At 41.8% G+C, this 13,437-nt stretch overlaps 1 protein-coding gene and 1 non-coding gene across 2 annotated transcripts; both read right to left on the bottom strand.

The window, feature by feature from the left end:
• Positions 1-2,178: 2,178 nt before the first annotated feature.
• Positions 2,179-8,317, bottom strand: LOC102702648. The gene is made up of 5 exons (XM_006652055.3): positions 7,472-8,317; positions 7,227-7,367; positions 4,087-4,318; positions 2,951-3,027; positions 2,179-2,562 (listed from the first exon to the last, which is right to left on the bottom strand). The coding sequence occupies exons 1-5, from the start codon at positions 8,291-8,293 to the stop codon at positions 2,491-2,493; spliced, it is 1,344 nt and encodes a 447-aa protein (XP_006652118.2). The 5' UTR covers positions 8,294-8,317; the 3' UTR covers positions 2,179-2,490.
• Positions 8,318-13,135: 4,818 nt separating this feature from the next.
• Positions 13,136-13,207, bottom strand: TRNAD-GUC. The gene has a single exon. It is a non-coding gene; the product is annotated as a tRNA-Asp (tRNA).
• Positions 13,208-13,437: the final 230 nt, after the last annotated feature.

The following is a 13,437-nucleotide window of genomic DNA, read 5'->3' on the forward strand; positions in this document are numbered from 1 at the left end:
AGCTTTTTTAATTTATATATGAGGGGTGAAATGGGCTTGGCTCCTTAAAATTTACTCCCCTAAGTCTAATGTACCTCCCCCGGGACCCCACGGGTTATATGCTTTCCCCGCCCCCGCTCCCGCCCTAGTCCAGAACCGGGCCCCAGCCCCAACTCCCCGCCGGTACAAAACCCACCCTATCCCCGTAGGGTCCCTGGCCCTGCGGGGGAAATTGCCACCCCTAAATAGCAGAGGTATGTATAGGCTGGATAGTCTAAACTAAAACTGGTGTAAGTGGACAATTGTTTAGGTTGGCAATGGAGTTGAATGGACCGAATAGTCTGGAGATTGTATCGGATACAGTCTAATAGTGACCAGACAGTTTAGCTCTTTATAGCCTAACGCCTAGTTATATGTACTGGCCATTGAAAATGTGTAACAACCGATTAGTTGGATGAGTTACTAGCTATAGATGAGTGGTGGTATGGACTCATTTTAAGACTTTTGGACCGGCCTTCAACTTGGGACACTCGATTGAATGTCCAAGAGCACTATGAGCAAATTGAAGATATTTTGAGCTCGAATTTATTTGTGAGTGTTGTACCACTGCTTAATAAGGTTCGTGTTGGAAGAATTTTGATAAACTCCACCTTCATTTTCCATCGGGGTATGAACTTTCTGAATTAATATATATGGGCATTAGCCCATATAAAGATTAATTATTTAGAAAATCACAAAAGTCCACCTCATAAAATGGCATGTGAGGAAATTTAGTACCACCATGCTTATTTTAGGAGATGGAGAATAAGAGAATCACACACGTGCGCTCGCCCCCTGGCTAGGGACGTGCGTATGCAATATGCACGAGAATGGTCCGTCAAAATTAGATACTCATTAGACACAACTATCTTTTGTAATCTCGTTTTGCTGTAATTTGGTGGCGATTCAGTTTTGTTTTATCCAAATATCCCGGTACATGCAACAACACGGTGTGGAGTCCGAATAAGGTACACGTGACTTATCTGTTCGATTACGTGAAATAGAGATAAGATAGGCATCCTGATCACGCGACCTATTACCCCTATATATATTGAGTCACCGCCTCGTTGCAAAACTCAAAAATGAAAAAGAAATAACCTAGGTTTTGCCTTTCCTCTTCCTCTGTATTGTGTCGCCGCTCTTAGTCTACTCCGTACCTCTTGCCGACATGCACCGGCGATCAGGAAAGCAGGTCTCCGCAACCTTTGCCTTTGACGTCCTGCACAAGAAGAAGGTGGCAATAAGGTGGGTAGCATTGCGGAACTGCTCGCTGATCTTTTATGACAGCTCGTCTACCTCTAGACTCGAAAGTTGCGCACTGTTGACAACATCCGATACCACGCGTTGTTCCTCTGTTAAGCAGTTCCTCCTGAATGTGATCAATAACAAGATAAACGGCTTTGGAAATAAGCGCGATTCCTCGTGATGGTTCTATCTTAATTTGGTTTTTTTTTCTCCGGGTTGGAGGGAGTACAAGCAGTTTTGGCATGTTCTCAGGTACCATAATATGATAATGGTAGGCAGCATAAACATTTTGTTCTGAAAGATTTTTCTTATAAGAAAAGGATCAACCATCCTATAATTCTAAACAATTCATCACCACTCGCAACTAGTCAATTTGCAAATCATGAAACCATGCTAATTTGCAATTAGAAAGCATTTGTAAACCCTAAATAAATCAAGAAAAAAATTTGGGAAACTGACACTAACTAATATATTTTCTAAGGTAAAACTGCACAATGCACCACTTATTTCTATTCAGGTTTATGCCCAATATATACACTAGGTAAATGCAAATATTAGCGACTTTCAACCATAATTTCAACATAAATCTGCATCTGGCGAAGTTTAACCATAATTTCCTGACACAACATTAGTGATTTGTATCCATCCTTTTGTTATTGGCCCACCACTCACTAACTTAGCTTCAACTTTTATTCCCATGAAACCAATTAAATTCACATTTCAAATAATATTTAGCTTCAACATTAGTGATTTGCAATGCGGACTTCACATTTATTTTCCAAATCAAATCACAGCTGTGATGGGGAGATACGTGAGGTCAAAACTCCAGATTCCTCGATGTCATCATAAGCAAACTATAGCCAATCCACTCTCATCATTTGCTTTTAGCTTATAAGCTGCAGTCAAAATTTAAACTTCAAGTTTTACTCAGTTGTAGGCAAAAAATGGGAGTGACCAAAATTCAAAATCAGTAAGGCCCCAAATGAAAAAAAAAAGGCATCTTAGAAAGGTTTCCCCATTGAAAAATGTGCAAGGAATGTTTTCTTCTTCCATTAGGAAGCCATGAGCCAAAACGCATTCCAGAATTCAGATTTGAAGTCATACAAAGTAAACATTCTATATAAAGAGGCTTCCATTCTACGGTTTTTGCTGGCTACATCGAACAACACTGGTTGACACTGAAGCTGCAGATAATCACATCCAAGTCACAGCTTTGCATTTTTTTTATCATAAAGGCATAATTTTGTAACGTTTGTGATCAACTCTCCACGGCCTGAACTGGTCTTCTTGCCCAACATTCTACAGACAAACAGACAGTCAAGACAACTGACAAACTAGAGTAAACGTTAAAAAAGAAATTGTGCTATACTGCTATTGTGCAAGCATGTAATCAAATGGTATTCAACTGCATGCTAGTAAGAACTAGAATAATTGCAAAGTGCTAACTATGTCCCATATACAGCCACTGAGCTAGACAAATTGTAAACCTACATTGAAAAAATATGGTTCTTTAATTCTACCAAAAAGAAATATTCTGTTATGGTTGGGGGTAGTTTGGGCAAGTAAACACAAACTATACTAAGAACTTAACACGGGATGGAACTGTGAACATTAGCAGCAAGAGCAAGACACTATGCACTTCTCCAACATCACAACTACTAGCATTGCACAAGAGATATGAAGTTACCTCCAACCAGAAGAAAAACCCACGCAACAGCGCCAAGCGATTGGGATAGTTGGCTTCTTTAACTTTTTTCCCAAGATCTGGAGAAAAATAAAGGGATTTAATTTCTGTTATAGCTCTGAAACACTATGCAAACCAGATTAATGCACTTTTCCTGATTTCGTGAGGTACCAAGGTCAGCTTTATTGTCTATTTGAGGGTAAAAGGGCATCTAAAACAAAAGAAAATAGCAATTACACTAAATGGGATAAATCCACTGCTTCTCGTTTTACTATTCTGATCATGGCAGTGACATCTGCATACATGCTGAAAATTTTAAATGAAACAATTGTAGCTGACATAAGATCAGTATGAAATTCAAAACAGAAATATTCTGGGTTTTCACAATGTCACACAAAATGAATAATTGATCCAACATTCCATATATCTTGAGCACAGATGACAACATCATACATGTTATGGACTCATATTTGGTTTGTAGCATAGGCATTGCCCTCTGCACAAGACTTGAATAAGGCCAGCACGAGGAGATGCACCACCAAGTGGAGGCAAGGTAGTTCACGATTAGTTGTTGCTTTCCTTTTAACTAGAGACACTTTCCACATAGTACTTATCATCTATTTAAGGGTTAGCCTCATATTGGAGAAACTAATCAATTAGCACATCGCTCTCTCTCTCTCTCTCTCCCTCTCCCCATGTAAACCATACATATGTCTGTCCGGGCTGCCATGGTTTCCTGCTGTCAGCAACCAGGTAGGAACCCCTGCGTCTTGCCCTAATTTCCACTACCGCAAAATTATTACACATTGGATTTCAACATTCCAGAATGCAGATGAGTCCATGCAATGGAAATTACTCAGATAAAAAAAGGCCATTCCCTTCTAAACATAATGCTAGATCTGAAGGACTAAAAGACATATAAACACTTATTCAAGCAAACCAGGAAAAAGTTATTTTTGGCATATACAAATCTATAAAGGCTATAAAAACTCCAAGAACAGTATATATTCAACAACAATGAGATAACAATTGTGAACAAAGCAAAGCCTTTTAGTAATACATGGCAGAATAGCAAAATAACAAAAAGTATCTGTCATACTCATACTAAATGAATGTGAATGATACATGGGCAAGCATACCTGGGTAAGAGTCAAAATATGATTTTCCCCTCTCATGTTGAGAGTAGTAATACTTCACACCACAGCGTGTCCGACGTTCCTTTGTCAAAGGATTGCGAATAGTAGCCATACCAAATAGTTTGTCATACTCTCCCTGACTAAACGGTTTGTTGAGAACATGTATCAATCTTTGTTTGAAGTCTGACTCTGCCCTATCATTTATATGTGTTGGCCATATAACTCCATGTGGTCCCTGGAAGAATGAATTAGTTTGAAACAAGAGAAATGTGTCACAATTTAAAAAGAAAATATGTTATGGCATCCCAACAACTTCTGAGGTTAAAAAGATGACTAACAGGGTTATGAAAAATAAAATGAAATCTAGCATAAAGTTGATCAGAAATGAGAAAAACAAAACACATGACCACAATCAAACAAAAGAATTATGAAATGTGGTCCACCGGTAAGTGTTGCCATCTAACAATATAGAATAAGGAAACAAAATGTGTGGCAAAGCAGAAAAAAAATGATAGGAAAAGACTAGCGTTCAAACAAAAGCAATCCAACTCAAAATTCATCTCACTAATCCATACCACCTAGTGTTTATACTGCCACATATTAACCCACTTCATGTAAGTGCTTTAGTGTGAGATATCCCTTTGGTTCTCACATATTTGCATGCACCGCATTTGACATTTGTTGACCAAATTGATAAGACAACAAAAATGAATGTGGGTTTTGTATTTATTTCTTGTTTGGCTACACTCGTATCTCTATATTAGTTTCTTGTTTCTTTTAGAGTCTCCAATCAGGGAAGTGAACTAATGCAAAACTGTGCTCACTCAGGCATGCAGATGGTGTCTCACACGAACCAATGGATTCCGTGCAAACAGAAGATACCTTTCATATTTGTTTTCCTTTTTTAGCTTTGGAAATGAGTATGAATCATATTCTAATATAGTTGAAATTATTCCCCCAGATAAGGACAAATAATTAATAGTTCTGAAACTACAAGGATATCAATAAGGAAGGGGGCTATATGCCAAAAAGATATACAACATTGTATAATCAAAAAGTGCTGGAATGCATAATCGTTAAGGTCAAGTAATGCTGTAAAAATATGTAACATGCCCCAGCAATGAAGATTTCTCAAGGAAACGCCATTGGTGTGGTGGTGGGATCACACTTTGCAAGACTCCACCTACTAGTGTTCAAATCGTAGTGGCCAGAATTAAAAGGTTGTGTGTATCCTTAGCTGCTGCAGGAATCAAAAGTAGTGCTTTTTTTTTCTTTTTTAGTGATGATTACCAAATCAGACGATTAGTGATCAAGAGGCACCTTGCACGTGCTCCTTCTCACTACCAGCTCGCTACAGGCTGTAGCAGGACTTATAACCTTGCATGGCCTCGCCAACGTAGCCAACACATCACAATTTGCCAAGGTACCCGCCAAATCAGTCCACTGTTTGGACGAGAGGGCTGATCGGAAGCTCCGATGATAATGATCAGAAGTTCCGATCAAGGCTCTCTGCCGGACAGAAGTTCCTATGATCTCAATCAAAAGTTCTGATCTAGCTGTCTGAGAGTTTTCGTAAACGTTGATTTGAAGTTCCGATGTTTGAATCTGTGAGTAACGGCTAGTTCCTAAGGCGTGCGAGTATTTAACTCACATAGGCTTTCCATCCCTCTCCCTCTTGGTTCTAAAGCCACTTGTGCATAAGTGAGAGTTTTGGGGGATTTAGAGAGCTTGTGAAAGTAAACTTGGTTGAGCACTTGGAGATCGACCTCAGGACTACATCAAGGAGCTTATTGCTCATGGAGACCATCCTCTTAACCGACTAGGCGTCGCCCGCGAACACCCAATCGTATGGATAGCCCAAGAGTGTTTGTACGACTCTTCTTCAACTCTGCAAGGAAATTAGGTAAATTTAGTGTATACTGAGCTCGATCCTGGAGGTTTCTTGGTAGAGCAAGCTCCATCGGAGTAGTGGCTGTTTGCCCTTGTGTTAACCTAGGTGGTCGCTCAGAAACAGAATCTTGCCATGGTGGTATCTTGGATATCTAGTCTTCTTCCACGGTGTGAGCTTGGTGAGGCTAGGGTCGAGAAAGATCCAACTCCTTGGAGCCCCTCAAGTAGGATTTCTCTTGCATCATATTTGTAATTTCCTTGCTTGATTCATATTCCTGATTGTACTCTGCTGTTTACCTACATTAGCCTTTTCTCGATGTGCGAGAGTACCCTGGTTGCATCCCTCTTGAGGGACTTGACCCAAGGATAGGATGTTCCAATCAGCCTTATCTACGAAACAGATAAGGCTGATCAGAAGTTCTGACCATTCTGATCAGAAATTTCGGTGAGTAATTTGACTCCGCTGCTATATTTTCTCAGCAAGCAATGTCCCCCCCCCCCCCCAACACCCCTCTCAACCCTAGACTGAATAGTCATTTCAGCATTAACACCAACAACAGAATTATTGAAAAAATCAAGTTACCAACCACGAAAAACTACATGGACTAAATGGCTGACATCGTCAACCATTTGTTACCAAAGGGTGATAAGCCATCACATGTAGCGTAGTGCTAAATCAAGAAATCTGATAACAGGAAATGATCAATAAACAAACCAATTGGTGTTGGATCGTGGGTCCTTTGTAGAGGAAATAACAGGGTGAAGGTTTTTTGTTTCATGGCTCGACTTTATTCAAAACAAAGCAAACAGCTATCAGGATTGTTCACTGCAAAAATCTAAATTTCAGAATATAAAGTTGACTATTATGCCCATACTTCATATAGAATTACATATGTACAAGGCTGGTAGGATATTTTGTCATGTTGTAGCCAAAATTGAGAATGAGCAGGACTCAAAAGGGCAAGTTGTGCAAGCCACAGTTGATTATGCATGCTTAAAGTGGACCATAAGTAGCCAATGTGGGTCATCTTTGACAGTAATGTACTTACTAATGTGAATTCAAATATGGTTTTTCTATACATGCTGTACAATTCATATATACTCTTGAGAAAAGGTGAAAGACACATGCTCAGCAGATTAAACATATCTATAGTTTACAAAGTCCAAACTGAAAGCACCCATGACACATGTGAAACTTATCTTTTGACCAAGAACACAAGCTTGTAAAAATAATAAGCATAAGAAATTCTCACGGAAGCGGAAGCAGAAGCGATATGAGGCTCGCTTTCATGGCAATGGCCTGAATTTGGCAGGCTACTTGTAGCCCATCGTTTCTCCACAGCCGGCAAAATCTGCAGTTGCTCATGTCCCTCTTCTTCTTCCACCTTGATAACCTGCCCAGGGCAGCAGTCATGATACAAAAATGGTTATTATCACACACACATTACATCACCAGACTCTGACATACAGTAACCAACATCAGGCCATGAGAACCCACCTTCCCCATATCAGCAGGAACAACGACTTCTTTCTTCCCAGAATTCTTCTTATCCTTCAGATTTTCCGCTGCCATTGTACTATCTTCCCCCTTAGAATGAAAGGCAACCGCTTTCTTGGGCTTCTTCTCAACCTCTTCCGCCGCCATGGCACCACCTTCCCCCTTACAAGTAACAGCAACCACTTTCTTCCCCTTCTTCTCCTTCTTCCTTTGATCCTCCGCTTTCCCATCCTCCTCCACATCTCTCCCCTCCCTCCCATTATCTGCCATGCCAGCAACCTTGTCTCGAGGCGCACGGCGGCCAGTCCGATTGGTCTCCGGAGCCCTCACCAGAGGCTCATCGGAGCTGGTCACCGCCGCCTCCTTCCCCATTACCGAAGCCTCGCTACTACCTTGATGATCCACCGCATCTCCTCCATACCTGATCACTTCGTCCCCAAGCTCCAGCACAAAGTCGTCCTTCCCAACGACGCGTATGTTATCCAAGAATTCGCGGTAGTCCTCCTCGATGTTGGGGTCGGCACAGTGCAATGCGGGTTCCCGGCACGAGCTCTCGTCCTCCTCCATCCGGCGGCGCTTGCATCCCCCCTGGCCTGGGGAGGAGGTGGAGGCGCCGGCTTTGGTGGGTGGGCGGCTCCCGTCGCGGGGCTTCTCGTACTGGAGGTAGTAGGAAGGGTTGGCGCCGTCGGCAGGGGCAAGGACGCTGTAGGAGCCGCGTTCCTCGCGGACATTGTCGAGGAAGTACTGCCACTCGGCGTCGATCGGGCCGCCGGCGACGGTGTCGGCGGCGGAGGAGGGCGTGCGCTGCTTCGGCTTCCGCATTGCTGTGGAGTGGGGGAATGGGGATTTGTGCCAACTGCTAAATTCAATAGTATAGCTCCAATTCCTCAAAGATCAATCTAATATAATAGTCATTTCATATCATAATTACATACAAAGTATTAATATATAGTCATACATATCATACACATACGGTGTCTTAGAGCCCATGCTAGCTACAAATTAGAGCCCATGCTAGCTACAAATCAGTAGTGCATTATTCTTCTCTCTTTCCTCTTATCTTTTTAAAATATGTTTGCAATTAGTTTAGGTCATTCCCAACCCAATGACTAGGATGATGTCTATAACATCAAATAAGTTGTCACCTAAAATGAAAAATGACGTGGTAAGTGAATAAATGAGAAAAGAGAACAAAACATGTTTTGCATGAGACATAGTTTCTACACAACATTTAAAATATCATGTGAGATAAGTAGTATTAAATTAAAGTATAAAATAGTGGTGTTTGGATTGAAAGAGTAATGTCTAGTACTAGCTTCTCGGTGATGGAGAGTTTATGAAACCTATAGTGTTATAGGTTGGGAATGGCCTTATAGCCTGCTTGGGAATGGCCTTATAGCCTGCTATTGTACCTGCCCTACAGACCTAAAGTGCCGGTGAGCAACTGCAACTTACAGCTTGGAGTTGAGAAAAATGAAAAACAAGAGGGTGTTTAGTTGGAAAAATGGAAATTTTTGGATGTCACATCAGACGTTTGACCCAATGTTGGAAGGGTTTTTGGACACGATTGAAAAAAACAAATTTCACGGCTCGCATACAAACCGCGAGACGAATCTTTTGAGCCTAATTAATCCGTCATTAGGGCATGTGGGTTATTGTAGCGCTTATGGCTAATCATGGATTAATTAGGCTAAACAGATTCGTCTCACGATTTCTCACGTAACTGTACAATTAGTTTTTCGTTTTATGTATGTGTAATGCTCTATTTAGATTTCCAAAGATTCGATTTGATGTTTTTGAGGGAATATTTTTGGAACTAAACAGGGCCTAAGTGGGTTTAGTTTGGTTTTATGCAAGAGATACCTCTACATATACTCCAAAATAAATATGTTAAATACATAAATAAAAGAAAGAGATGCGGAAAAATATTATAGCCAATCATGTAGCTAAACTATTATACATGTTATCTCTATTATAAACTTATAGCTAATAGTTAGCTCTACAGTTAAATTTGCTCTAAGCCACTCAATTGACATATTTTTTGTTACATCAAGTTTAACAATAGAACCAACTGCTAGCTATAGGTTTATATTAAAGCTAACATGCATAATAACATTAGCTATAAAATTGACTATTGTTTTTCCTATATCTTTGTCTCTCATATACATTTAATGTATCTATGTTAAAAATATGCGTAGAGTCAATGCTCATCCTTTTTCCTTTATTATATGTATTCGAGGTGTGAATTTCTCATTTCATACCATTATTGTCAGTTGTTATATCAAGTACTAGGTCCTCTGAGCCAGAAACAAATGACGTGTTGTTATTGTTTGGTGTTCATAACCCTGTCCGTTCGCCACTCGGTGATGAGGTCACCCCTCGGTGACAATGATTATGGTCAGCATGGCGAGGAAGTCACCAATCGGTGGCAGTGAAGGTGTTTAGCGTGGTAACGTGGTTGTTACTCGATGGCGGCAAAGAAGATTGGTCGTGGAGATGACGAAGTTTCATGGTGGTGGCAGCTGACGTGGTGCCATTGGATGTTCGACGGCGGCAATGGATGCCCACTTGACAACAATGAAAGCGGATCTTTGTTGGGCGGTAGAAGTCAGATGATGAATATGATCAGTGTGGTGATGAGATCGCCACTCGGCGGCGACGAAGGTATTAGATGCTCGGCAATTGCGATCTACGTGATTTGGACAAAATTACACTTGTTTGCAGCGAAGGCCGCCAACATGGTGACGATGGATGCAGTGAAGGTGGACGGTGTGATTGGGACGAAATCGATCACCACTTGTTGGTAACGAAGCCGCCAACAAGGTGATGAGGTTGCCATTCGGTGGCAGCGAGCGATACGATGAAGGTTAATGGTAATGACGGATGCAGCCAACATGGCGATGACAAATGTGACTAGTGTGGAGACTAAGATCACCACTCGGCAGCATTAGAGCCAAAGATGAAGGCGAGCGCCCGTGAAGACTCTAAGGCTTGATAGTGGAGATAGTAGGCACCACACGTGAAGACAATGAAGTTCAATAGTGGTGATAGATGCAGCGAGTATGGGGACAAGACTGTAGGATCGAACAAGATCAAACAAACCTACCAGAGGGGGGGTGAATGGTAGGGAAAAATAAAACCCAAAAATCTTTCGCGGAATAAAGGATTACCTCTGTCGAAGAAATTGACGAAGGCTTGCTACCTTGATCGCGTCGCTTCTGTGTCGCCGCTACCTTGATCGCGCTGCTCATGTGCCGCCAAACAGATCATCGAATCGCGCCACTCCTATAACGTCGATCGGATCGTCGGAATCTAAAAAATCACCAGTAGATGAAAGCCGAAACCGTAGATTGAATGATCTTGACTTTATTACATCAACTGGTATTTACAAAGTGCACCAACAGCACTCCTATCAAAATCGTCGATCTAGAATCAACAACTAAATCACACAAAAAGCACACCGGGGGCATACCCATCGGTCTCTATTTATATCGAAAAGTCTATCACCAAATAGGAGTAGGACTCCTTATACTAATACGACTCATCCTCGAAAAGTATTTCCAATTAGAATCCAGTTTCCCAAACCGCGAACGCGCGCTACAGTACCCGCGTGCTACAGTGGCCGGACATGAACAGTACGCGGTCGCTACAGTAATCCGGCTCGCTACAGTAACATCCCGATTCCGCTACAGTAACCCGTGGCTTGCTACAGTAGTACTGTAGCAAATTCCTTTCCTTTTCTCATCCAGTTTTGATCCGATTTACTTCCCGATTTTTCCGGCGCTTACACATACAACATGTGAAGCCCGTTACGATTTCATCCCACACTGTGTTCCTTCACCATGTGCCAACTCGTATTCAATATCGTCACCTGGCATCCTCGATCGTCCGGACCTCAGCTCATCCCTGAGCCTAGTCACGATCCCACTACCGTTGACTGATATTGACATCAAGTCACCTGCACAACTAAAGACAAACCAACCGTTTCCGAGCACAGATATCGCAACCTGACTTACATTAGTTACACACACTCACACCAACACCTTAATTGTTTCCAAACCAAATTCAATTTATAAACCAAATCGCAAGCCAATTATTCATCAGAAAATATTAATCATGCTTATGATCGTACAAAGACCACCACTCGGTGACGAATGTAACCTATGTGAGGACAAGGTCACCATTTAGCAGCTGTGACAGAGGTACCCCACCGTAGATGCAATGGAGCCTAGCGACGGCGACAAACACAGTCAATTTGGCGAAAAGGTCGTCAATCAACAGTGACAAATGAGTCTTGTGTGAGTAGAAGGTTACCACTTTGTGGTGGTGAAGGATATGGATGACATGGTGATGAAATCACCACCCAACGGCAATGATTCATGTGGTTGGCATGGTGACAAGATCACCACTCGACGACGATGCTCTCGGTGGTGAAGGTGGATGCAACCGGCATGGTGATGAGATCACCACTCAATGGTGACAATCTCGGTAACGACAATAGATTTGGCCATCATGAGGACAAACCTATCCATCGGAGATGAAAGAGGTGCCAGCAGTGTCAGTGATAGTGCCATCTACTCGAGATTGTTCTCAGCGCGTCCCCTACTTGACGATGTTTTGTATCGGCTAATGTTTTGTATCGGCAATAATCTTAGGGGTAACCCATGTGACCAAAAGTATGAGGGTGCGTAGGAGACAAGGATTACGCAGGTTCAGTTTTGATGGAGAGACTCTCCCATTGTGCACATAACATTTTTGTTCTTGTTACTGCTACATAACATTTGTTCGTTCTTCTTATCTTTGATGGAGAGACTCTCCCATTGTGCACATGTGAGCAACAAATGCTCACCCTCTGGTTTGTAGCAGCAACCCTTGAGGATTCCTCGAATGCCTCAAACACCCAATTGCCTCCGTCATAAACATCTTCGACACCTCACCCCATTGCTTGATGGTGCTAACGATGTGAAGAAACTTGTTAGAAACAACACTAAACAATTTCTCCACAACAATTCTATCCTTTACATTGGCACCGAGAGAATGCATCTCCCCAATAATGCGGTGAGCTTTGTTGATAATTCTATGATAGTTTCAGAATCCTCCATGACCAAGTAATCAAATTGTCTCTTCAATGCTTGTAGTCGCGTCTTCTTGACTCGATCCTTGCATGGGTTCATCTTCTATATGGCCTCCCAAGCCTCATTCGCTGTGTCCTTGTCTGTGATGGTCATCATCATGACATCCGATATAGCTTGAGAGATAATGAAAAGAGCTTTAATGTCATTCTCTTCTCTGGCCGACGAACCGTCACAACAACTACAGCCCGCACGCCAAAATGATGTAGGATTATTTTCATCTTTATGGCCCACATGACGTAGTTTGTGCCGCATAGCATTAGATAATGCATGGAGACAAACTTGCCTTTTGGCCGAGATGCCACCACGGCACCATCATGAGTGCCGAAACCATTGTTGCTGCCAAATGTTAGCTTTGGCCAAGGATGCAACGAACTCACGGAGAAGCAAACTCACGCGATGTATGAACACAACAGACAATAGCAAATTTGAGTCACACATACAAGAGATTTTCGGCGACGAACACTGGCGACGACGCGCGTCTGGCTATCTATATTGTGACACAATAAAAGGCGGCAAAAAAAAAAATACTCGCCGTTGCCGGGGATCGAACCCGGGTCACCCGCGTGACAGGCGGGAATACTCACCACTATACTACAACGACATTATACTTCTATTTTTCTCCTTTTTTAAATATTCAATCATTAAGGAAAAATTAATATTTAGGCCCCACGTCCCAAGAATTAAGCTCTACGAAAGACTGTTTTCTAAAGTTTGGTTTTTGAGGGTGGATATATTATATATAAAGAGAGAAGAAAGATGGAAGAGTTGACATATGGGTGTATTTTTTATTGCACATGATTTCTCTTTTTTAATAAAAAAATATATTTTAAT

The sequence above is a fragment of the Oryza brachyantha genome, chromosome 4 (assembly GCF_000231095.2).
Source record: "Oryza brachyantha chromosome 4, ObraRS2, whole genome shotgun sequence".
NCBI lineage: Eukaryota > Viridiplantae > Streptophyta > Magnoliopsida > Poales > Poaceae > Oryza > Oryza brachyantha.

Coding starts and splice junctions, on each gene's coding strand:
- LOC102702648 (XM_006652055.3), bottom strand. CDS start 8,293: ATGCGGAAGCCGAAGCAGCGCACGCCCTCCTCCGCCGCCGACACCGTC. Junction 4,319..7,226: donor TCGCTTCTGCTTCCGCTTCC/GTGAGAATTTCT, acceptor TCATTCTTCCAG/GGACCACATGGAGTTATATG. Junction 2,563..2,950: donor GGTTTTTCTTCTGGTTGGAG/GTAACTTCATAT, acceptor GTTTGTCTGTAG/AATGTTGGGCAAGAAGACCA.